Raw genomic sequence first — 27,317 nt, forward strand, 5'->3', positions numbered from 1 at the left:
TGCCTGTCATGTTTGAATCATTCCCTGCATTTGAATCTATGTCACATCATAGGTTTATTGTCACTGAACATTACTTGCATTTGCCAAGATTGAATCTGATATAGCCTTAACTGTTTTGTTGCAAACATTTATTACTGAGCTACAACCCCACATGACCTTCTGTCACTCAAGATTTAATACCATGCATTCTACTGGGATTCCACATTTGTAACTGACAAAATTGATTTTAAATGCTCATTCACCAAAAGAACTGAAAGAAATCATAGTGTAGTGATATTAGGAAGTGTACTTTGAGCTATATTTACCAGGGAAAGGGACAGAATATATTCAGATGCGTCTTTAGGGTGAAATCATTTCTTTCATGTTTTCTGCCTTTTTTCCCTCCTTCCTCAGTGAAATCAGATGAGTTGCAAACAATCAAGAAGGAATTAACCCAAATCAAAACAAAAATTGACTCCTTGCTAGGGAGACTGGAGAAGATTGAAAAACAGCAGAAGGCTGAAGCAGGTAGGTGCTTTTTTTTTAGCCACAGACAGCTTATTAAGAGATTAAACAAACCAAGGCATAGTTATCATTTCAGCTGACAAAACAGAGAAAAATAAAAGCTTTACAGACATTTTGCTACATAATGTAGGGTCAGAATGAAGGTAAATGACACCACAATTTGGACTGATAGAATAAGATTTTAATATCTTTCACGGTCCTTACAACAAAATAATTTCAAGAATGTGTTCTATACTATAGTAGCCAAAAAAAATTCCAACTAGCTCTTCAGGAACCAAAGATGCATTATAGAAAATAATTTTTAGAGAGAAATATATTCTTGAACATGCAAAAGTATTTTACTTATTGTCTATGTTAGAAAATATTGCCTCAATATACAGTAGCTACGCTGAGGTAGTTAGGCCAGGCTAATCCTCACCATAGACCTGCTACACCAGTGTAAAGCAGGAAATGTTCTAGTTCTGAACCAGCTTACCCCCAGTTTGAGACAAGCCTTTAGATTTACAAAAGCTCATTCTGTTCTATTACCAATATAACCAAAATCCTCATTCATATAATTTCAGTGGTCAAGCTTGCAGTTTAGTGATCTATGTATTACCCTGTTAGTGCCGTAATGAAATGTCATAAGAAAGTTAGTCATATTTTCATGATGCTGCATTGAAAATTAGCCACATAATTCCTATCAATGCCAATGGTACTTTCTTAGCTAATTCCTTACATATTGCACCAACCACCTGTATATTGTATGTACATCACAGGCTTTGTTACTTAGAAGCTAGTTATAATCAGTCACAAACAACCCTACATATAGGGTTAGTTCCTTAGCTAGTGTAGATACATAATTTGGCCCATAAAAATAAGGTTATTTTTCAAATCTGTGACAGATAGTAAATATAGAACTTGATATATCTTTCTAGGAGAAGTGTGCACAAGATGCATTCATTATCTTTACATTAAAATTTAAAGTATGCAGTGGTGCTGTAGCCATGTTGGTCCCAAGGGTAGTAGAGAGTCAAGGTGGGTGAGGTAATATCTTTTATTGGACCGACTTCTTTGGGTGAAAGACACTAGCTTTCAAAGATCTTCTTCAGGTCTAGGAATGTACTGAGAGTGTCATGGTGTTAAATACAAAGAAGAACAGATTGTTTAGCATAAGTATATAACACATATTTACAGGAAACATTAAAGGTGAAATGGCCAGTTAACAGCTCTCCAGTCATAGAGGAATAAGGGGAGGGGAGGACATTTGGAGAGGGGGGTATTAAGTGGGTTATAGATTGTTGTAATAAGCCATAAATCCAGTTCAATCCATGATTTTTAGTATTTAGCAAAGTTATGAATTTATGCTCCCAGGGTCATCTTTTGAAGGTATTGCACAGGTTTCCTTTGAGAATGAGGATTGAGGGGTCACACATAGAGTCATTTTGTCAAAAGTGTTCACCCAAAGGTGATATGGTTTTTGTCTTTCATCATTATTCTGTTTGAGTTCATTCAAGAGCATAGTGAATAGAGATATGTCTACAGGTCTTTCATCTGTTGTTCTGGCAGTGTCTGGTGCCGCTTTGAGTTGGTGTGTCCTGGTTTGTGGGGAGCTTGCTTCTGATGATGAGCTTGGAGAGGTTGGGGGGTTAGTTGAATGCCAAAAGAGGGGTTTCAGGAAAGATTTCTTTCAGGATGTGGTCTCCATCTAGTATGGATTGTAATTGTTGGATGATACCATGCATGGAATCAACAACCAGCACACATCCATGAAACTCTCTAGAACATTCCCCATCCCACACTCTGTGAATAGGTAGGTGTTAACATATGACTTCACCTTGAATGGTCCCTTGAAGTGTGCTAACTACTTGTGCTAAACAATCTATTCCACCCTGTATTTAGCTGTGACATTCTGAGCTCATTTCCCAGACCCAATAAAGAGCTCTGTGTAAGCTCAAAAGCTTGTCTCTCTCACCAACAGAAATTGATCCAATATAAGATATTAATCCACCCACCTTGGGTCATTAAAATTTTAATGAAATTAGATAAAAATTGATGATATAGTCAGAGAATATGTAATTGTACAGCACCCAAATGAATCACTGGTCTACGGAAATGAGCTGAGATGGCATATCCCCACTTCAGGGAGCTTTTATATAAAATCCATTACTATGCAAAACAAGCCACATGTCATTGGACTTTGAGAACCAATTTGCACTTTTGCTAAAAAGGATTGTAATGTACTCATTTGAATATAAATCAGCTCAAAGAGAAAATGTTGATTCATATTGAATCATACTATTATATCTCCCAAAGTACTGCAATGAATACCCTTCAGAGTTCTCTTGATAAGAAGGTAGGAAATGGATACAGTGGTCCAGATTTTCCATTAAATTCAGTGGAATTATTCTGGATTTACAAAGATATAACTAATACACAGCCTGGCCCAATCATTTTTAAATCACTGAGATACAGATCCTGTCCCCTTGCTCTCCATTCCTTCTACCAGAAAGGTGGGAGGGGAGAAAGATTCTTGGAGCCGACACAAAGGATTTGCAGAATGGTTCCATTGCTGTTCTATGGTCTGATGTGAGAATTCCTTCCCTTCACAGAATCATAGAAGATTAGGATTGGAAGAGACCTCAGAAGGTCATCTAGTCCAACCCCCTACTCAAAGCAGGACCAACACCAATTAAATCATCCCAGCCAGGGCTTTGTCAAGCCAGGCCTTAAAATCTCTAGGGATGGAGATTCCACCACATCCCTAGGTAACCCATTCCAGTGCTTCACCACCCTCCTAGTGCAATAGTGTTTCCTAATATCCAACGTAGACCTCCTCCACTGCAACTTGAGACCATTGCTCCTTGTTCTGTCATCTTCCACCACTGAGAACAGCCAAGCTCCATCCTCTTTGGAATCTCCCTTCAGATAGTTGAAGGCTAATATCAAATTCCTCCTTCACTCTTCTCTTCTGCAGACTAAAGAAGCCCAGTTCCCTCAGCCTCTTCTCATAAGACATGTGCCCCACCCCCTGATCATTTTTGTTTCCCTCTGCTGGACTCTTTGTCCACATCCTTTCTGTAGTGGGGGGCCCAAAACTGGATGCAATACTCCAGGTGTGGTCTCACCAGTGCCAAATAGAGGGAAATAATCACTTCCCTCAATCTGCTTGCAATATTCCTATTAATGCACCCCAATATGCCGCTAGCTTTCTTGGCAACAAGGGCACACTGCTAACTCATATCCAGCTTCTCATCCACTGTAATCCCCAGGTCCTTTTCTGCAGAACTGCTGCATAGCCAGTCGGGCCCCAGCCTGTAGCAGTGCATGGGATTCTTCTGTCCTAAATGTACGACTCTGCACTTGTCCTTGTTGAACCTCAGATTTCTTTTGGCCCAATCCTCCAATTTGTCTGGGTCACTCTGAACCCTATCCCTATCCTCCACCGTATCTGCCTCTTCCCCCAGCTTAGTGTCATCCACGAACTTGCTGAGGGTGCAATCCATCCCATCATTCAGATCATTAATAAAGATGTTGAACAAAACCAGTCGCACGACCAACCTCTGGGTACTCTGCTTGATACCGGCTGCCAACTAGACATTGTGCCATTGATCACTACTGTTGAGCCAGCTTTCTATCCACCTTATAGTCAATTCATCCACTCCATACTTTTTTAACTTGCTGTCAAGATTGTTGTGGGAGACCGTATCAAAAGCTTTGCTAATGCCCAGATATGACATGTCCACTGCTTTCCTCATATCCACAGGGCAGTTATCTCATCATAGAAGGCAGTCAGGTTGGTCAGGCATGACTTGCCCTTGGTGAATCCATGTTGACTGTTCCTGATCACCTTCCTCTCCTCCAAGCACTTGAAAAAACGCTTGTCCCCGCAGAATTGTCCAGTACGAAGATGGTGTCTCCTGGCTGCATGCTGGATGAGGATTACGGCATAACTTTGTTATTAAGAAAAGAAAGGGGAGAGAGGGAGAGAATGTACATTTGGTTGGAATTTTTTAATTTTAATTTTTTTCATGACTTTATATTGCCATTCAGAAGGATATTCTAAGGACTTGGAGTTATTCCTTTAGGGGAATGATACATGTTAGAATCTAAACTCAATGTTTTTACTGAACTTATTCATTGACTAACCAGTAAAAGCTCAGGGGATAAACTCAGCTTGCAAATTTCGCTAGTGTTCTTTTCTTAGTGCTACCAATACCCTGAAATTTTTAGTAGGATGAAAACAGAAAAGATAAATTGAGGGTAAAAGATTGTCTTGTGGTTTTATATCCATTACAGTAGTGCACAGTTTACGTTCACTTTTGCCTAAGGGCTTTAGATTCACTTTAAATACAAATAGTGCAAGAGAGAAGGGAGGTATTTTTACATTATCTTTCAACAAAGAATCGATGTCACACTTGTCAATCTCAGTTATGGGCTCAGGTTGGAAACTCAAACTCTACATGTGATAAATGTTGTGTTTTAATACTGTGGATAGCTGCAAATTGTATCCGTAATAACTAATACTTGTTTGGAAGCTTTTATATGTAGATTTGGATCTATTTGGTAGAGCAAATAACTCTGCAAGCTCAATAGCTAGAGTTTATAGAGAGGAAAATGATTTTTAGGATGTTTGGTGTATCTAATTTGTTGGTGGAAATTTGGAGCAGGAAGCCACAACAGAGCAGTGGCTGGCTGCTCTGATTCAGTAAGATGGCAGCAGTAGAGTATTTTTTTCTGTATATACAAAGACCAAGATTTTCAACAAGTGCCTAAAGTTAGGTTCTGAGGTGTGGATTTTCAAAAGATCCTAAAAGTTTTGGGTATCCAATATAATGGGAGTTGGCAACTTAAATCCTTAGGCATCTTTGAAAAGCCTATTCCTAAGTTCTTAGTTAGACACTTTAAAAAGTGGCCTGATTTTCAAAAGTGCTAAGCCCCCCCAACAACTCTCATCAAGATATATCAGGAACATAACTTTAGTACCCATTTTTAAAAGTCTTGACCAAAGCGTGTTTTTTCCTGTCTCTTATTACATATATACTATAGTTAAACTCCTTATTTTATAATATCCTGTCCTTTTACATAGATATCCAATAGATTGTTAGATTTAAGAATACTTTTATCATATTTCCCTCACTTTATATTTGCTGTTTATAATTTTAAGACACTAAATTAAGTAAGCAGGGGAAAAGTTTGATATGACTTTCATAAAGGCAATGAGACAAAATGCAGTGCTGCATATAAAAAAGATTAACACTGCTTCTTATCTGCTGTTTGTCTTTACGATTCCCGTTGTTCGTTCTGAGCAGGAGCTTGTGTTGCCTGTTCATGCTGTTTAATATTTTATGCAAAAGGTTTGTCTTCTGAAATTTCCAGCCTTTCAAGACATTCTCCTCCTTAGCACAGATCTTGAAATGAAGAAGAGCAGAAGCAATGCTAAAGCAAATGAAAAAGGTTTTAGGTGGTTACCATTTGTGGGTAGCACTACAAGTGTGTACCAAAAGGCTGTTCAATCAAATGCCATAGCAGAAATTGGGTTGATACTATAGCTTATGCTAACATCACTGGCTATAACTATGAAGCTGTTATAGTGATAAATATTTTATACGGCTCCATGGACTGAATTTTGCAGTAGCAATCTCTACAACCACACTGATTTCAAAGCGGGATGCCTATGATTGTCCTTAATTCTTTGAGTCCAAGATTCTTTCTGTAAAGATGCTAGGTCTAAGGAAACAAAGCCTTATTTTTTCTGAAGCTTTAGCAAGTACAATTTGAGAGGGAGAAGGGTCAAAGGCTAACAGGACTGAAGAGATGAAAACAAATGTGTAGATACACATAGTGTTGTCTTTGCTTAAGATTATGAGATACATAAGTGTCAGGAGTTTTGAGTACTAGCTATGGCATGTAATAATTTAAAGTAGAAACCATAATGTATTCATAAAGCTGAAAGATATACAACTTCACAGCCAATTTCAGATTCACTCACTGTGTTAGAAGATATGAGATGAGCTTTCTGGTAATATAAAACAGTCAGTTTAGAAAAGAAAGAACCATCTCTTTTGTTTTGTAAGTTCCATTCCTGATAGGAATTGTCACTTTCAGACTGTAATGACATTGCTATCCCAGCTACAGGCAAATAGTCCCCTAACCTGCTGTCATTTTGGGTGCATAAAGGTTTCCATCATAAGCTCCTAAAATGAATAGCAAAAAGAACAGGAGTACTTGAGGCATAAGCTTTCATGGGCTAAAACCCACTTCATCGGATGCATGCAGTGGAAAATACAGTAGGGAGATATATATATACACAGAGAACATGAAAAAATGGGGGTTGCCATATCAGCAGGAGAGAAAAAAACTTTTATAGTGATAATCAGGATGGCCCATTTCAAACAGTTGACAAGAAGGTGTGAGTAACAGTAGGGGAAAATTTCTCTCTCCTGCTGATAATAGCCTACCTTAATTGACTAGTGTCGTTAGAGTTGGTATGGCAACAACCATTTTTTCATGTTCCCTGTGTATATATACACACACATCTTCCTACTGTATTTTCCACTGCATACATCCAATGCAGTGGGTTTTAGCCCACAAAAACTTATGCCCAAATAAATGTGTTAGTCTCTAAGGTGCCAGAAGTACTCCTGTTCTTTTTGCTGATATAGACTAACACGGCTACCACTCTTAAGTGAATAGGAGTGAGTCTGTGGTCCCTCCAAGTCCCCTGCTCTGCTGCTCCTCCAACTACTCTATTAGTCAGTCTGTTAGTCCTCTCCCATCCCTGCTGTGGACTTCTGCTGCCTGGGTGAAATTCTTCAAGGTATGGAGGACAAATGCAAGGCCATCTGCATCACTTAAGTCCCACGCTAGAGCTGAACAGGGTGCACCAGGCAAGGGAGCTTCCATGAGCCGAGTGCCTTGAAAATGGTCTTTAGGTTGACCCCACTTTGGCAGGAATGGAAAGCAGCAATGAGTCTGAGCCAAAGGTAGGGGCCATAAATGGATCCAGTTGTCCTAGCACACGGTGCAAACAGAGAGAATGAGGAGGTGCTGCAACTACTACTCCAGCCCTTAGTAATGGGACCAGTGTGACTAGTAAGATTTATTAACTGTATACTTATTGAAAAATAATCACACCATGATTATGCAAATCCCTGCACACTTATTGGCCATTATCGTCTATCATCCAGTGAGAGCACAGGGATTTACATTGATACATAACTGCACAATGATTATGCAAACTTGGTTCCCACAACATAGCAGAGTCCAGAGAATTGCACGACCGGGACAAAACTATTTTTGCACCAGTAACTGTATTTGGTCCCTTCACTTTGATTGGCCGAGTGTACTGGTGTTGCAGATTATTTATTCTGTAACTTTCAGAGTCAGGGAATTTGATAATATTTTCCTGGTAGATATTAACATACCATATTTCATAAACCTAGCTCCATCTGAAGAATGGAGGTATGAAGTCTGCCTGAGAGCATTGTTCATTCCGAGCAACAGAAAAGGTTACTGAATCTCTACAGGGTATGCTTTCCTTACAGAAGCTCAAAAGAAGCAAATGGAAGATAATGCTGAGTTGATCCAAGAGGAATGCATATCAGAGAATGCAGATAACTCTACAGAAGAGCCTATTGAAGTAGGGCCAGATGCAGATGGGGATGGAGAAGAGATGACTGATGGAATAGAGGAGGATTTTGATGAGGATTGCAGCAATGAGCTGGTAAGAAATTAACATGCCATGGCTATGTACACAGTTATTATAAATAACCATGGAAGTCCAATAATAATTTTTAGGGTTAAGATTAACAAAAATGTTGACACTTTGATGCTTCTCTACCTCTAAGGGACTCCCCAGGCTTCCCCTGAATCCCCAGGAGCCTGGGAAGACCCTCACTGCAGAGTGAGGAACCTAGAAGCCCTGAGAGCCCTGTTTCCAACCATGTCTTTCCAGGCTCCCAGCTCTGCATGGCAGGGCTGCACCAGAGCTGCAGACCTGGGAAACCCAGGCTCCCCTGCAGCCCACCAAGCAAGCCTGGCAAAAGTTAATCAAAACCAAAACATTTCTGCAAAACTTTTTGGTTATGAATAAACTGAATTTTCTGATGAAAACTATTGGAAAATTGCTGACCAGCTCTAGTGCTAATACATGTTCAAAGGAATTGGTTTTAATGCCAGTGAGAGCCCTTGTATAGACAAGAGTGGTGGTTTCTGGTGTTTTAATCACTGTATTGATTAAATCAGGTTTCAGATTCCCTAATGTAGGCATGGCCTGAATAGCTGAGTGTTGTACACCTTGGAAACCAGAGCCAATATTTGCTGTGGTTATGAAATCCTTGTATTTTCATGCCTGCTTATTAATCACATTATTTGGAGCAAGACTCTTCCCCTTTCTGGGCCTCTGTTTTCCCCTGTTATATGGGAATAATGATACTTGTTCTCTTTTATAAAGTGTTGTGAGATCAATGGATTTAAAGCTGCTATACAAGTTCTAAGTTATATTTTACCACTGGATACACTGTAATTCTCAATGGATACCTTTGCATTTGGTAACTTTACCTCTCTATTTCCCCTATGCAATATACAAATACAAAGCAATTCAACCAGCTCCACAAGGCAAGCAGATTGCTTAGTATAGTGTAATTGTGTAATGTGTAATAGTAAAAATGTAAGGCAGAGAGACCATGAAAAGCCCACTAAAGACATTACTTCCATGGTTTAGTTCATCTCGTATTCATACTGTAAAAACAGTGCACAACTGTGTTCATTTTATGTATTTAGAAGTAATTTTAGAACTTCCTGGGAGAATGCTGGAAAACTGACGACTGTGTTGCAGTCAGTGAGACCACTCTGTTTGCAAGAACAGTGAAACTTCAAGTTATGAAAGCTATTAGTTTTCTTTATTTACTGCTTCTCCACCAATGATAAATGAGTGTCCTTAAATTCACCATTAGATCTGAGGATTCAGGTGACTGATATAGTAGATTCCTCTACTGGTGCTCTTTGCCGTCGTATTGGCAGCATGTTGTTTTTCTTCATTTGTTCCTATCCAGTGGTAACTTAAAGCACTACTGACTTTAGTTATGTGAGGAAGTGAAAGAGCCATGCAATTAGAAAGAAGTGAGGGAGAAGGAATTGCTATGAAAAATTGCTGGAGAACATACCTAAGCAATGGGTAATTCTTAGGGTGGCTGTTTTGGTTTAATTGACCTCTATATCTTTCTTCAGCAGTTCTCATTCAGATATTCAGCTCCTTGGGCAAGAGTTATAATGATATGGTATGGGCAGTTCATTATGTACCATACATTATGAATTTCACCTATTCTATGATATATTTAATTTTGTTAAGATGCCTTCAGAAATTGACATAAATTTAATAGAAGATGAGATATATAAATATTATGGTCAAGTCTTATGAAGTCTGAAAATTCAGTTTGTATCTTGCAAATGTGGATCTTCAGTGTGTTTGTCTATGTATTTGTTCCTTATCTTTTTTTTCCTGGAATAACTTAGTTATGTGGGGCTTGCTAATTCAAGTTGCTTCTTGTTCATTTGCACACCCATCCTCTAGCTCTCAGACTCAAATTGACTCACGTATCAGTTGACTGCTGCTCAAGTGAAAGACAGTGATCCCCTTAAGAGCAGGGTGACTGAATAAACTGCTTTTTAGTAAGATTTGTCCTATTCCTATTCAGAAACTATTTTTTCTGAAGTAGAAGAACCTACTTCTTGACACACAAGTTCTACTTTGTGAAAACAAGACAGATCAGCTTATTACAAAACAAGAAAACTTAACCATTGTTATTTGTTATCCAAGTTTCTTAGAACTTAAAGGCATTATAACTCAAAGAACAGTAGCTGCACAGCAAGTTTCTAATTTTAAAATGAAGCTGTTTGTGAGATAGTCAAGCAAAAGCCCATCTAACCAATTTTTAATATAAGAAAAGAAGTTTCACAAACATGATTTCATCAAACTTTCCACACACAAAAATGTATCCTGCGGCTAGAAACAAGCATTACAAATTTCAATCTGTTGGGCAAATTTTCTGAAATTTATAATCTCCTAAAAATAGGGATTTAGAATCAAGATGGGGAAAATATCTTTTCTACTGCTACACATATCAGAATAACAGATCATATACAAAAATATTTGTAAAGGTGCAGTGTTAATGTTATGACTTCCAAGCAATCAAGAAGATTTGAATTCAGGGACTAAGTTATTTCCTTGTGGAGAGAGAATAAGAAGAATCAAATAATTGATGATTTATCCTAGTCTAATTTATTTATAATACACACATTTTGAAAAGAAATGTTAGCAAGCAAAATCAATGCAGATTAAGTTTAGATTATAGAATCACAGAAATGTAAAGCTGGAAGGGACTTCATGAGATCTGCAAGTCCATCTCCCCATGCTGGGGCAGAACCAAGTATACCTAGATCATCCTTGACAGGTGTTTGTCCACCCTGGTCTTAAAAACCTCCAATGATGAGGATTCCACAACCTCCCTTGTAAATCTATTCCAGAGCATAACTACCCTTACAGTTAGAAACTTTTGCCTAATTGTAGCAGGGTGGACCTCTGCTCCTGCCCTGAAGGGGTTAAAAACAGCCCTGGGAAGGGGCTGGGGCTGGAGAAAGCAGCCTTTAGGCTGGGCTGATTGGGGAAGTGGCTGCAGCTGGGGCCATGCCCCAAACTGAGCCACAGGGCCTAATAAGAAGACCAGAGAAGCCAAGGGCAGGCAGTCTCTCTCTGACTGGGGAGGGAGACAGGCCTGGCTGCTTGGAAACTCACCCGTGCCGATCTAGAGGAAGGCAGGGCTGGGGAAAGGCCTTAGGAGCTGGGAAGCCTTAGGCCAGCAACTCCCCAGGCTGCAGAGCTGGTTCTAGGCCTCCTAGGTACTGGGCTTGCAGAGGGGCAGCCGGAGGGTGGGTAAAGGCAGCCAGTCCAAACCCCTTGTTGCCTGTGATGATTGGCTGATACACTGCAGTCTGCCTCAGGGCACGGGGGCTAAACAGAGACTGGCAGTAGCCACAACTGAGGCAAAGTGGGGATAGTGGGGTGAGGGTTCCCCTGGGAGGGGAGGGGAGACCCAGTTAAAGCGGCACCGGGGTCCAAGGAGGGACATGGGGGCCAGTAGCGGACAGGTGAATCACCGGCCTGCAGAGGGCACTCTGGGCTTGGGACCAAGCTAATTCCCTGAAGTCACCAGCAGGAGGCACCGAGGGGGGTGACTCCACACGTCTACACTAATATATAACCTAAATCTCCCTTGCTGAGCCTTAAACCCATTACTTCTTGTCCTACCTTCAGTGTCAACTTTGGATGCCCAGTTTCAGGATGCATGCTACAACTTTATTAACTGAACATAAGGAGAAACACTATCTGCCCACTTCTCTCAGATACCAGACACATACCAGCTGGGTCCAATGCAGGATTACAGGGCTCCCACCTCTCTGGACCTCTGCAATTTGGCCCAATAAGTGAAAATTCCTTCCTGATCCTCAAAACAGGCAATCAGGCCTGCAGCATTATGAAAACAGTTTATTATATCTCAACTATAGGGATGGCGAGCAGGGCAGCAATGGTGACAAGATGGACCCTGGCTGCCTATGGAGGTTTTTGATTGAGGAAGGGCCCAGGAGAGCCAATCATCCCCCTATTCTTTCCCTGGCTGGCCAATGGAAGGCAAAGAAGCCTCTTCCCCAGCACACTTGCACATGCGCTTGGAGGCACAAGGAGAAACTTGGCTCCAGCATGTCTGGGCATGAGAGCTTCCCTCCCCCTGCCAGGACTTAGCCCTGCAGATCTGATCAAACACCTTCCCAGCTAAAATGGGGTGAAGACAGTGCATTTTTTTTACACAGATTTAGGCCCCAAATCAGCAAAGCATTTAAACCCATCTATATTACATTGTCAGAGGAGAATAGCTCCATCAAGTTGGATGCCATTAATAATAATCATAAACTAATAGTAGTTACTAATAATACAATGATGGTTCAGTAGTTATGCAGTCACTAGACCAGATTTTGATCTCAATTATACTAGTGTAGATCTACAGTAACTCCACTGACTTAAAGTACTACAGATTTACATTGGTATAACTGAGATCAGTGTCTAGCCTAGTATGTCCTCAGAATTTCCAGAATGGTATAACCATTGCTTCATGCTGGTATGAATCCATGGACATAAGTGGAATTATATCGGCATAAGATGTGAGTAGTGCAGTTGTGAGTCAGACCTTTAGTGTGATTTCTTTGAGATGTATTTTTATTGAATTATAGAACTATAAGAAATAGAGAAAATGTTTTGGGCCTGATTCTGATCTCACACTGATTTTACACTTTGTAACTGCATAGATCAAGGGTTGGAAACCTTCAGCACAGTGCCCATCAGGGTAATCCGCTAGCAGGCCATGAGACATTTTCTTTACATTGACCATCCACAGGCACAGCGGCTAGCACATGTCTGCAGCCCGCACCGCTTCTCGTAGCTCCCATTGGCTGGGAACAACAAACCGCAGCCACAGGGAGCTGTGTGGGGCCAAGCCTGTGGGCGGTCAATGTCAGCAAAATGTCTCGTGGTCCGCAATCAGATTAACCACATGCCAAAGGGTGCCGACCCCAGCATAGATTCAATGCCATTATTCCCCATGTACACTGGTGCAGCTGAGATCAGAATTTATTCCCTAGCTATTAAGTACATTTCTGTTACATTTGCCTCAGAGATATGTAATTTCTCTCTATTGTCCATTTTATAGCCCTCTGTATTGTATGTATCCAGCCTAGTCTATTTTCTTGACGTTTTTCTTGCTTTTACTGTCTTTAGATGGAGAATGTGTCAGACAAAAGACACCAGTAACTGAAACATACAGAGCTTAGGGTTAGTTTTCTTGCTGCAATCAGTTTTATCATGCAAAAATTAAATCTCTGCCATATAATTTGATGATATCAATACATCTTCTCTGCCTTCATCACAGAACATTAGAACACACCACGTATCTTGAACTATACAGACAAGACCACATTTTGACCACTGAATTTCAGCTTTCTGACAAATTATTATCTACAAATACAAATTCTGTTTCAAAAAGTACATATTCCAAACATTTCCTAGCATTATAGAGCCTGATCAGAATGACTGCAGTTAACTTTGGATCAGGCCCATTGTGATACTTTTTGTCACTACTAGTAAGTAACAAGGAATTACTTTTGGTAAAATAGCAAATCTGCATGGAACAAGAAGATTTAAATTTGCTTGCATTTTTTCAAGAATGGCAATATTCAACAAATGCAAAATAATGCACATTGAAAAACATAATCCTAACTATACATATAAAATGTCTAAATTAGCTGTTAGCGTTCACAAAAGAAATCTTGGAGTCATTGTGGATAGTTCTCTGAAAACATCCACTCAATGTGCAGAGAGTCAAAACAGAACAGAATGTTGGGAATCATTAAGAAAGGGATAGATAATTATAGAATATCAGGGTTGGAGGGAACCTCAGAAGGTTATCTAGTCCAACCCCCTGCTCAAAGCAGGACCAATGCCCAATTAAATCATCCCAGCCAGAGCTTTGTCAAGCCTGACCTTAGAAACCTCCTAAGGAAGGAGATTCCACCACCTCCCTAGGTACCCATTCCAGTGTTTCACTACCCTCCTAATGAAAAAGTTTTTCCTAATATCCAACCTAAACCTCCCCCACTGCAACTTGAGACCATTACTCCTTGTTCTGTCATCTGCCACCACAGACAAGAGTCTAGATCCATCCTCTTTGGAACCCCCTTTCAGGTAGTTGAAAGCAGCTATCAAATCCCTCCCCATTCTCCTCTTCTGCTGACTATACAATCCCAGTTCCCTCAGCCTCTCTTCGTAAGTCATGTGCTCCAGCCCCCTAATCATTTTTGTTGCCCTCCGCTGGACTCTTTTTCCAATTTTTCCACATCCTTCTTGTAGTGTGGAGTCCAAAACTGGACGCAGTACTCCAGATGAGGCTTCACCAATGTTGAATAGAGGGGAATGATCACATCCCTCGATCTGCTGGCCCTGCCCCTACCTATACAGCTCAAAATGCTGTTAGCCTTCTTGGCAACAAGGACACACTGTCGACTCATATTCAGCTTCTCTTCCACTGTAACCCCTAGGTCCTTTTCTGCAGAACTGCTTCCTAGCTATTCGGTCCCTAGTCTGTAGCAGTGCTTGGGATTTCTTCTGTCCTAAGTGCAGGACTCTGTACTTGTCCTTTCTGAATCTCATCAGGTTTCTTTTGGCCAAATCCTCTAATTTGTCTAGGTCCCTCTGTATCCTATCCCTACCCTCCAGTGTATCTACCACTCCTCCCAGTTTAGTGTCATCTGCAAACTTGCTGAGAGTCTAGTCCATGCCATCCTCCAGATCATTAATGAGACAGAAAATATATTGCCTCTGTATAAATCCATGGTAAACCCACATCTTGAATGATGCGTGAAGATATGGTTGCCTCATCTCAAAAAAAGATATATTGGAATTGGAAAAGGTTCAGAAAAGGGCAACGAAAATGATTAGGGGTATGGAATGGCTGCCATATGAGGAGATATTAATAAGACTGGGACTTTTCAGCTTGGAAAAGAGACGACTAAGGGTGGCTATGATGGAGGTCTATAAAATCATGACTGGTGTGGAGAAAGTAAATAAGGAAGTGTTATTTACTCCTTCTCATAACACAAGAACTAGGGGTCACTACATGAAATTAATAGGCAGCAGGTTTAAAACGAACAAAAGGAAGTATTTTTCCACACACAGTCAACCTGTGGAACTCCTTGCCAGATGATGTTGTGAAGGCCAAGACTATAACAAGGTTAAAAAAAACGAACTAGATAAGTTTATGGAGGACAGGCCCATTAATGGCTATTAGCAAGGATGGGCAGAGATGGTGTCCCTAGCCTCCATTTGCCAGAAGCTGGGATGGATCAGCTGATGGATCAGCTGGAATGAGAAACTGGTGATGGTTCACTTGATGATTACCTGTTCTGTTCATTCCCTCCGGGGCACCTGGCATTGGCCACTGTCAGAAGACAGGATCTGAGCTAGATGGACCTTTGGTCTGACCCAGTATGGAAGTTTTTATGTTCTTATATTTAGGTAGTAAAATAAACTGTACTGAAAAGAAATAAAAGAATCATTCTACTGAACCAAACGCATCTTACACAAGCAAGTACTGCTGTAGCCAAGTCCTGTATTTACATATCTCAAGCAAAGCATGATGAATTTTATCTAATGTATTTCACATTTCAGTCATCTAAATTGGATTTCTAATACCAGATTTGCTTTAAAGATTGAGTTAAATTCTGCTCTGAGTTGCATCAAAATGAGCCAGAGTGATTCCACTCTAATCAATAGAGTTAACTGTATTTGGCTATCCAAGATTAGTAGCTTGCAATGTGTTTTATACATTGCACATTTTCCCATTGTACTAGTTTCCACAGAAGAAGATTCAACTATTGTATCTGCTGAAGTGATGCTGGGCCAAAATCTTGTTTTGATGAGTCTGAATGTTTTAATGTCAACAGAAACACTGTTGAACAATTTCCCTGGTGTACTGAACACTTTGGACTTCAGTGTTTTTCTCAATAGCACTGAAAACATGGAGTTCTTCATTCCTAAGACAAATGAATAGGTAAAAGGTTGTGTTCACTTGATGAATATCAGTGCATGATATTTATATTTGAGCAAGCTAATAAAGTCATTAGCAGAAGCATACCTGACAGATACTAATGTGTTGTACCTTCTAAAGCTGCAGTGAATCTAATAACCTGTGACTGAAAAAATGGAAAAAGTAATAAAAGCATGTCATGAAATCAGAAATTGCAAGAAACTTTCTGACATGCCCTTTTTTATATTTAATATATGCAGTATCACAATAGACTCGTTTATTGTTCACATTGTTGTATAAATGAGTCATTGGAAAGGCCTTGCCATTCTGTATTTTTCCAACAATTACTCAGAGGTAGACTTCCTAAGCATAGTGCAGGGTTTTAAGCACGTTACTCACTGATTGTAACATGATTTTTTTTAACATCTAAATCCACTATAGCTTTAGGAATTTGTACAACAAAATTTCCACCACTCACTTCACATCTATTAAATCCATTATCAATTCAGTTATTTTTCTGGATAGCTAAAATTGCACATTTGAAAAAATACTAAACAGGCAGAACTTGCCCATCATCTTTCACATTTTTACCCCTCTTTACCTGCTCTACTATTTAGTATTCAACAACAAAACTCTTCCACGACATCAATTTTTTAAAACAATAGGCATAACTTATATGGCTAAACTACAGTAGGTTGACCAGACATCCTGATATTATCGGGACAGTCCTGATTTTAACACATTTGTCCCATGTCTCGACTGCACATCTGTTGGGACACCCTTTGTCCTGATATCAGGGACCACTCACCATCACCACCAAAGTGCTGGGGCTGGCATGGCGGCACTTCCTGGGGCGGCTCCCAGCCATGCGCCCGCCTGCCGGCAGGAGCCTGCAGTGCTGGCAACCCCTAGGCACAGAGGCAGACGGGGTCCCTGTGTGCTGCACCAGCTCCCTCCTGCCCAATCAGAGCTGTGGAGGTAGGACTTGCAGGTGCCAGCTGCGGGCAGAGAGCCCTCCACCCCCCCCAGGAGCCAGAGGAGCCTGCCGGATGCTTCCTGGGAGCCGCCCCAGGTATGCACCGCTGGAACTCCCCACCTTGCCACCCTTCTGGCTCTTAGGGTCAGGGCCCTGTGCGCAGCGCAAAGTGCCAGAGAGCGCCGTCCTGGGATCCTGCCATCCCGGGAAGCACAGCGAGCCAGCATGGCTGCGAGCTGGGCGAGAAGCCACTCCAGAGTGACGGCACAGCATCACTAAGGGAGCCACCACCCGCCTGTCTCCGGGCGGCTAGAGGGGGCCCTGGCACTGCCCCGCCCCACAGACTGTGTAGCTCTGCTCCCCACTCACCACACACACAGCTCCCTGCGGTGTGTGGGCTCCATTCAGTGTCAGGAACTGCGCACACCGGCAGGATAAATAGCTCCTCGGCCCCCACCACACTGCCCCCATGCACCCTGCCCGGGCCTCTGCCTGCCAGCAGCTGTGACCCAACAAGGGTGTTTGGCCAGGGCTTGCAGCCTGCAGCGGCCAGAGGCAGGGAGGGCACAGAGGTGGCTGCGACAGAGAGCAGGGGCAGGTGGTGCCTCTATGTAATGCAGTTTCCCTTTTCCTTCCCCCCCCCCCACCAACTATCTCCCGCAGCAGGGGTGGGGTGGTTATAAAGCAGGCGGGAGAGTCAATGGCCACTTTGGGTGAATCTGCACCGCAGTTTAAGCACAGGGTTAGTGGGACTTAAGTCAGCTGAGCTGTGTTAGGGAGTCCTGGGCTTAGGGTGACCAAAGGTCCCAATATTAAAGGCTTTGTCTTGTATAGGCAATTATTCCCTTCCCCTACCTCGAAAAACAAGTGTCCCGATTTTTTTACACTTGCTATCTGATCACCCTAAACTACAGGCTTCTAGAGACTTAAAAGGTTGAGTATATGAGTGTGGGCTATTCTATTGTTCAGATCTAGTGATTGATTCAAGCAGGGAGCTGGGAGTCAGGAATAGAAGTGGGCAAAACTTTTCAGATGAACAATATATTAGCTGAAACATGATTTTGCATTGACCAAAATTAACCACAAATTTGGGTCAAACTCAAATAGTTTTGACCAGGAAATTTTTTTTTAAATTATTTTGAAAAGTCAAAATATTGTGTTTCAAAATTTTCTAAACAAAACTGTTCAACTTCTTATTTAAAAACAAGGATTTACTTAGAAATTTAGCTAGATTTATTGTTTTAATGGTAAACACAAAAATGAAGCAAAACCAAAAAAAAAAATTCCTGGGTGAAAGATGCATTTAGTTCAATCCAGACCAATTTGGGGTTGTTTTTGTTTTCCTTTCAGTGAGAAAAACTGGAGAATTCTATTCTGGATCAGCCTGAAATAAATATCTGGGGATTTTTCAGTTGAGCCACCAAACATAAATCAATTATTCACTCAGTTCTAGTCAGGGTTCTGTTTGATTCTATTCCCAACTGTGCTTCTGATTCAATGTGTGATGCATATTATTTTCAGTTCATAGTCTTCACTGGTGCACATGCAAAACTGTGCACGTGTATACTTGCTTCCAGTATGCACATATGAAAAACACACCTTTACCAAGTAGTATATTCTGGATAATTACAAACTGTGTCAGGAGGAACCCCCAAGATGTCATAAAACTAATTTTTTCTGGGTTGGAGGAAAAAATGTTAAGTCTTCACCAGTGGAACTAACAGGCATACCCTTCAACAAGACGGAAAAAATTGTCCTTGCCTTTTAATTTCTTTTCTCAGAAATACTATACTAACAATCCTGGCCCTCCTGAATTTTCAACAATCATTTACATTATAGCATGGTCTGCAAAGAGATCATTAGGTATGAGCTAGTCTGAATTCTCAGAACCTGATTCTCCATTCACTTATACTTCTTTTGACAACACTAAAGTTACTCCTGTTTTAAACCTAGGTGGGCCAGATTCTGAGCAATCAAGTGGTGTAATCTGTTGAAGTCATTGGAGATATGCTGATTTACACCACTGTAGCATCAGGCCCTAAGTTTATAAAATTAATGCCAGAAATTCAATGAGGAAAAAAATTAGACCCTTTAGCGTCTAATCTCTTTTTGAAGTATGTTCCTCTGAATGAAATTGCTGGATGTGTCTTGTAACGCCCAGTAGGGCTAACAGCTATAATCATCACTAGTGGCTTCCAGTCAAGAGCCCACCCATGTGTAACAGAATCAGGAGATATCTTGCAATGGAGAATAGGGCCCAGTATACAAGTCCCATTGAAGTCACAGAAGTCATGTGTGTTCTGCGGTGGTTAAATCGCACACACCATTTCTGAGAAAAGACATTTACAGTTAAGGTTGAATTACTTTTTTCCAGAGAAGAGTAATAAAAACTTGGTACAACCTACTAGTATTTATACCATTTCTGAAAAGTATGAATAAACTGCCCAAACCCAACACCATGCTATGGCAATCCAAAATAAATACTCTTAATTACTAGCTATACTGTCAATAAATAAATCCTGCTTTGGGGAAAACTCTTGTATACAAATGTTAACAGGAACTGTAGCCTGACAGTGTTTTAGCGATGAGCCTTTTTTGAAACATTAGCATGGATGATAGTTTGATAATCTATTTGATAAGTAAAAGCATTTCTGACTACTGCTGTGCTGTGCTCAGTTGGCTAAATAGCTTGTGCCTAGTTCTTTTTTGGCTCTTCAGTGGATTGTGATTGAGAAGGATAGCTCAGTTATCTTCTTATGCTGTTTGTTAGTTTGCCAGGTAGTCACCAGCAGATTCATAATTGCCGAGTAAGTTTCTTGAAACACTTTGTTTTGGCTTTTTAACAGGTCTTTATTTTTACCTTAAGCTTTTAAAAAATAACAAATGGTTTCAAGAGATGAAAATATTTAATTGCCCATTTTTAAAACTACCAAAAACATGATTTTTAAAAAATCTTACTCTTACACCCACAATTGTTACTGTGGCAGATTGATTCAGACATATAATAGTCTCATGACATAGGCCAACTGTGAAGTTCTGGAACAGCCTTCCAAGGGGAGTAGTGGGGGCAAAAGACATATCTGGCTTCAAGACTAAGCTTGATAAGTCTATGGAAGGGATGGTATGATGGGATAGCTTAATTTTGGCAATTAATTTGGCAGTTGATCTTTGATTATCAGCAGGTAAGTATGCCGAGTGGTCTGTGATGGGATGTTAGATGGGGTGGGATCTGAGTTACTATACAGAATTCTTTCCTGGGTGCTGGCTGATGAGTCTTGCCCACGTGCTCAGGATTTAACTGATCACAATATTTGGGGTCGGAAGGAATTTTCCTCCAGGTCAGATTGGCAGAGGCCCTGGATGTTTTTCGCCTTCCTCTGCAGCATGGGGCACGAGTCACTTGCTGGAGGATTCTCTGCACCTTGAGGTCTTCAAACCACAATTTGAGGACTTCAATAACTCAGGTATAGGTTAGGGGTTTGTTACAGGAGTGTGTGGGTGAGATTCTGTGGCCTTGTGCAGGAGGTCAGACTGGATGATCATAATGGTCCCTTCTGACCTTAAAGTCTATGAGTCTAACTATTGCATGCAGTATAGTTGTAGTCATGTTGGTCCCAGGATATAAGAGGGACAAGATGGGTGAGGTAATATCTTTTATTGGACCAACTTCTTTAAAGCTTGTCTGTCTCACCAACAGAAGTTGATCCAGTAAAAGGTATTACCTCACCCATCTTGTCTCTTTCATAGCATAGACCAACTGTCAGGTCAGGGCAAATATTTTTCTTGGATGCACACACAAAATACCAGACTGAATAGGCAAAATACATTTCTGATTTAACATGACTTTAATGTCTGATATTACTGGCCTGATTTTGCTGATTCATCTCCTGATATAAATCAGGAGTAACTTCATAGGAGTCAGTGGAAATACACCGGTGTGCAACTAACGAGAGCAGAAGCAAATTCTAAGTGTTGTACAGAACTAGGCAGTGAACACTTTTTAACTGCAAAAATCCTACAGATTCCAAACTAGATTTGTGTGCTCATGAAAAATAGGTTCTGAGTTTGTAACTTTAAGTCAGGAAGATTACAGAAACTTTAAATAATTTGCTAATATTAGGGAAAAATGATTTTAAATAGACCCAATTCTGTACTCACTATGTTCACACTGATGTAACTTCTTTGATTTCAGTGGAGTTATTCGTGATTTACATCATTGTAAGTATTTCAGTTGACTTCATTAGGCATTGGATCAGACCCAAAGATGTTTTTGAATTTTTCTGCTGCCTATCTGTGGACGTTCTTCCCCATCCTCATGTAGAGGGGGATTGGTATAACAAAAGTATCTCCAGTCCTGACATGGAGAAGCGGTGTCAGGGGACCATGCTATTGCTCTGCAGTTTCAGTAGAAGTTTCTGCCAGCACTGAGGGTACGTCTACACTGCAGGATTTATTCCGATTTTACATAAATCGGTTTTGTAAAACAGATTGTATAAATTCGAGTGCACGCAGCCACACTAAGCACATTAATTCGGCGATGTGCATCCATGTACCGAGGCTAGCGTTGATTTCCGGAGTGTTGCACTGTGGGTAGCTATCCCGTAGCTATCCCATAGTTCCCGCAGTCTCCCCCGCCCATTGAAATTCTGGGTTGAGATCCCAATGCATGATGGTGCAAAAACAGTGTCGCGGGTGATTCTGGGTAAATGTCGTCACTCATTCCTTCCTCTGTGAAAGCAACGGCAGACAATCATTTCGCGCCCTTTTTCCTTGGATTGCCCTGGCAGACGCCATAGCATGGCAATCATGGAGCCCCTTTTGCCTTTTGTCACTGTCACCGTATGTGTACTGGATGCCGCTGACAGAGGCGGTACTGCAGTGCTACACAGCAGCATTCATTTGCCTTTGCAAGGTAGCAGAGATGGTTACCAGTCGTTCTGTACCGTCTGCTGTGCCATTGTAAATTGGCGATGAGATGATGATTATCAGTCATTCTGTACCATCTGCTGCTGTCATGGGTGCTCCTGGCTGGCCTTAGCTGAGGTCGTCCGGGGGCGCAAAGACAAAAATGGGAATGACTCCCCAAGTCAATCCCTCCTTTATAGTTTATCTAAAAATAGAGTCAGTCCTGCCTAGAATATGGGGCAAGTGTACTAGAGAACCAATGTATCAGAGAACTAGAGAGCACAGCCGCTCCGTGTCAGATCCCGCAGAAATGATGAGCTGCATGCCATTCACGAGGGGTGCCCTTGCAGCAACCCCACCCGTTGATTCCCTTCTCCCCCAACCTTTCTGGGCTACCGTGGCAGTGTCCCCCATTTGTGTGATGAAGTAATAAAGAATGCAGGAATAAGAAACACTGACTTTTTAGTGAGATAAAATGAGGGGGAGGCAGCCTCCAGCTGCTATGATAGTCCAGGCAGGACATTAAATAGTGTGGGGGAGAGGAGCCCAGCATCCTGCTGCTATGATAGTCTAGGCAGTACAGAATCTTTTCTTTAGACGTGAAAGGGGGGGCTGATGGAACTCAGCCCCCAGTTGCTATGATGAGGACAGTTACCAGCCGTTCTGTACCATCTACCGGGAATGACCAGGAGTCATTCCTATTTTTACCCAGGTGCCCCTGGCCAACCTCACCTGAGGCCAGCCAGGAACACTCACGGGCTGATGATGATGATGGATAGCAGTCATATTGTACCGTCTGCCACCGGGGAAGGGAAGGGAGAGGATGCTGCTATTCATTGCTGCAGCACCGTGTCTACCAGCAGCATGCAGTAGACATAGGGTGACATATAAAAAAAGTCAAGAAATGATTTTTTTCCCTTTTCTTTCACGGGGAAGGGGGGGGGTAAATTGATGGCATATACCCTGAAACACCCCGGACATTGTGTTTGACCCTACAGGCATTGGGAGCTCAGCCAAGAATGCAAATGCTTTTCGGAGACTGTGGGATAGCTGGAGTCCTCAGTACCCCCTCCCTCCCTTCATGAGTGTCCATTTGATTCTTTGGCTTTCCGTTACGCTTGTCACACAGCACTGTGCTGTGGACTCTGTCTATCATAGCCTGGAGATTTTTTTAAATGCTTTCTCATTTCATATTCTGTAATGGAGCTGTGATAGAACAGATTTGTCTCTCCATACACCGATCAGATCCAGTATCTCCCGTATGGTCCATGCTGGAGCTCTTTTTGGATTTAGGACTGCATCGCCACCCGTGCTGATCAGAGCTCCACACTGGGCAAACAGGAAATGAAATTCAAAAGTTCGCGGGGCTTTTCCCGTTTACCTGGCCAGTGCATCCGAGTTCAGATTGCTGTCCAGAGCAGTCACAATGGTGTACTGTGGGATACCGCCCGGAGGTCAATACCGTCGATTTGCGGCCACACTAACCCTAATCCGATATGGTAATACCGATTTCAGCGCTACTCCTCTTGTCGGGGAGGAGTACAGAAACCGGTTTAAAGAGCCCTTTATATTGATATAAAGGGCCTCATTGTGTGGACGGGTGCAGCATTAAATCGGTTTAAAGCTGCTAAAATCGGTTTAAACACGTAGTGTAGACCAGGCCTGAGAAGTTCCTAAGGACACAGCCACGCCACTTGGGCTGTGCATTGAACTAAGGATTAAACCTATCAACTCAATCCTGCAATTATTTGATTTAACTGCAGTTGAACAGTCACCATATAGCATACACTTTTCCTGGTGTGCCAGACTCTGAAAGTAAATAGTTTTAGTTCCCTTGGAAAACGTTCATTTCACAGTCTTTATCAGAATGCTTCAGAGTCAAGAATGGTGAATAATAAAACCATCAGAGGGAACATTCTCCTTCAAACCATGTCTGTAAGTCAAAGAGTATCTTTATGGAAGTAAAGTGGGGCAAATGCTGAAAAGTCAAAAGATAGCTGTTCTTTTTTCTGTATAAAGTAATAAATTATAAATTATTTTATTCTTTTCTATAGCTGAAGACACTGCAGTTACTGATCTTTTTTACCAAAAGGTCTTATTTTCTGAGAAAATATAAATGTTATTTAAATGTTTTTATGACTGGCTAACACCATAATGTGAAAGTCAGATTGAATGTATGAGTGTGCAGCCACTTAGGGACCTCAGAAAAGGGAAATCATTATTAAAATGGTAGCAATCTAATTCCTTTAAATACAAACCAAGTAACCTGTTGGAAACAAAATTACTGGCTCAACTTGCCAGATAACAAAGTTTTGGACATCAATTAAATTCCATCTTAACCTGGACTACTCTGTATGTACAGCAGCAGTCCTCAGGTGTGTTATTATTGATTACATACATTAAATTTTCACAGCACTTTTTAAACACAGAGGAGGACATACTCCCTACTCCAAAGAGCATAAAATATAAGATCCAAATTCTGCTCCTCCTCCCACTAAGGAAGTATAATCCTAATGCCCTGCAGGGTCATTCTGCCTCCATAGATAGAATGCCTTGTTCTGGCTGGTAAAGTTCTCTATAGAAATTATTAGTTATGAGGGAAAGATGGGTCAGTTCCTGAAAGACGTGTGTTTGAAGGAGAGAAGTATTGTCAGACAATAAATGGATGACTAGTCCAAGTACTGAAGACAGTAAAAATTCTCTTAGAACTCAACCCTGCTCCCACTGAATTCAATGGGATTTTTTACCATTAACTTCAATGAGAGCACGTTTGGGTTCTTAGAGTACAAGTATGTTTGAGTGTGTACTGACCTGGTTCAGGATAATAAAGTCAACTCTCATGTCACATGGCAAAGGTCAGTATACACTGACTCCAGTAGCTACTGTTACAAAGATCAATTTATTCTAAATTCTGAAAAATATCTAGCACACTGCCAGAGCTAATCAAATCATCATTAATAAGATACAAAAGCTGAGAACTGAGTGGAAGAGGAAGAAGGCTGCATTTGCAATAAGGAGAGAGGAATGGAGGCACACAGACTGTGAAGGAGGGAGCTGAAGAAGGTGAGAACAGAGAGTTAAGTGAGTGCACCCAGTGATTCTACATTTACGTAGCACAATAAATCCTTAATCCAGCATTTCAGTTTGTCATTTATTTTTAAAAGAAAAGTCTCTTGAAAGTCTCATAGAATAAAATTGATAGATGCTATTATGCACTGTCATGTACAAGTAAAATAGGTATTAATGGGGAAAGAGCCTAAGAGAAGCTATTTGAAACATACTATTACAATTATGTCCTGCTTCTAGTCTCATTTCCAAATGTTCTGGTAAGCCTTGATTGCGCTTTCATGCCATTAATTCTCTTTTCTGTCCAGAAGGATGACACTCTCAAACCCACCCTTTTCCAAGGCAAGTGTCAAAACAATCCACATCCTTCTTTTTTTTTTCTCATTTGCCCTCATTCAGGACCATATCACTACCACTTGCAATACCTTCCTATTACTCATTACTGTCCCATCCCTCTTCCTCCCCATTCATTCCTTCTCCTTTCCCCTAGGCTGATCATGGACTCTGTAACATCATTCCATACTCTTTCAACTACTTGTTCCCAATAACACCCATTTTCTTCTCCTACTGTTTGGTTTTGCCTTGCTCTTTACATTACCTACAATGTCTACTATTGGCTACATTTCCTTTCCTTCTTCAATTTTGAACAAAACTAGGCAAGCTCCTTGTAAGGGAGTGGACTCACCCCTGTGGCGCCTCCTGCTGGTCATCCATGGGAATTAGCTCTTCCAGCATCCTGGAGTGCCCCCTGCAGGCTGGTAATCTGCCTTACCACTGGCTCCCATGTCCCTCCCAAGACCCCGGTGCCCCTTTCTCTGGGTCACTGCCCCCTTCACAATACCCCCATACACTCAGGTTCTGGGTCTCCCCACCCAGGGGAGCCCCCACCCACTAACCCCACCTCACTTCAGTGTAAGGCTACTACCAGTCACCATCTAGCCCCATTCTCTGGGGCAGACTGCAGTATACACCACTCATCACAGGCAAGGTTGGGTTGGACCTGCTGCCTCTCTCTATAGCTGGGCTACCCCTCTGCAGCCCCAGTACTGGTCTTACGACCTCAGTTAGGCCCACAGCCTGGGGTTTTCCTTGGCTAAAGCTCCCCAGCTCCTCTAGCCTTCCGCCCAGCCCTGCTCCACTCCCATACCCCCACTCAACTCCCTAGCAGCCAGGCCCTTCTCTCTCTACAAGCAGAGAGAGAGTCCTGAGATTCTGGCTACCCTGGCCTTCTTATAAGGCCCAGTTAGTCTGTTTGGGGTGTGGCCCCAGCTGCACCCACTTCCCCCAATCAGCCAGAGTTTTTCTCCCTTCCCCAGCTCCTCTTCAGTGCTTTTCCAACCCCTTCCGGGCTGGAGCGGGTGCTCACCTCGTTACATTCCCTTAATTAAAACGAGTTCTCTCAGTCTTTCACTTTCCTAAGCCATATATTAGTCAAACATTAAAAAATAAAATTAAAAGCTTAGTCATGTTGAGTGGCCTTAGAGTAGGATTTTCAGCAATTCTTTACAGTTTAAGCCCTCCATTCAGTCCTGCTCCCTTGGCACTGGTAGGGCAGGAGTTCTTGCCTTTAGTATTAATGCTAATTGGATTACCAGTTCACACTGGGGAATCCCCACTCCACATATCAAGCAGAGTTATAACAGCTAAAATTTTCTTTTACAACTTTTTGACAGCATTCTGAATCCCCAAAACATCTCATCTGCACCATTAGCATTATCAGAACTCATGCTTAAAAGTGAGCTGGCTGGGCCAGATCCTGAGAGGTGCTGAAATGGGATTACCGTTGCCTTCAGTGCAAGTCAAAGCACCTCTCAGCATCTGGCATATTTGCTCATGTTTGGGGTTCAAGAAACACAGGGGCATCTGCACAGTTACTGCTCCGTAGAGCTGGATCCTGGCATGTGCAGATCCATAGACCTGGATCCTGGCACGTGCAGAGCATTCTTCACTTCAATTTGTTTCAGAGGGAGTTGAGGGCACTTAGTTAGCACATTGCAGAATTGAGCCCGTACAGCACTGATTTTGGTCTGTGCCAGATGAACTCATGTCTCCTGCTTCTTGACTTCACTCTTCTCAAGAAAAAAAACAAACTACTTCTGAATAAAAAAAAATGAATAGAAAAATGTAGTAATTTATGTACATTATGTTGCTATATCACAAGTAGTAAAACACAAACCTATGTTTTCTAGACTGTGGGCCAGATCCTCAGCTAGTCTAGCTGCCCTGAAGTCAATAGAGATATGTCAATTTATACT

The 27,317-nt window shown here is 41.6% G+C and overlaps 2 protein-coding genes across 7 annotated transcripts in view; one reads left to right on the top strand and one right to left on the bottom strand.

Moving 5' to 3' along the window:
- RALYL (RALY RNA binding protein like) overlaps nt 1–27,317 on the top strand; it is a 656,676-nt gene that overhangs the window by 613,443 nt on the left and 15,916 nt on the right. For all 5 annotated transcript variants that reach the window (XM_050941248.1, XM_050941247.1, XM_050941250.1 and 2 more), the window contains 2 exons: nt 394–507; nt 8,031–8,209. In XM_050941248.1, coding sequence (XP_050797205.1) covers nt 394–507; nt 8,031–8,209 — 293 coding nt within the window. The remainder of the gene's footprint in view (nt 1–393; nt 508–8,030; nt 8,210–27,317) is intronic.
- RBIS (ribosomal biogenesis factor) overlaps nt 1–27,317 on the bottom strand; it is a 366,698-nt gene that overhangs the window by 67,901 nt on the left and 271,480 nt on the right. The gene's annotated exons all lie outside the window — the stretch shown is intronic.

Source organism: Gopherus flavomarginatus, chromosome 2, assembly GCF_025201925.1.
Source record: "Gopherus flavomarginatus isolate rGopFla2 chromosome 2, rGopFla2.mat.asm, whole genome shotgun sequence".
Classification (NCBI taxonomy): domain Eukaryota; kingdom Metazoa; phylum Chordata; order Testudines; family Testudinidae; genus Gopherus; species Gopherus flavomarginatus.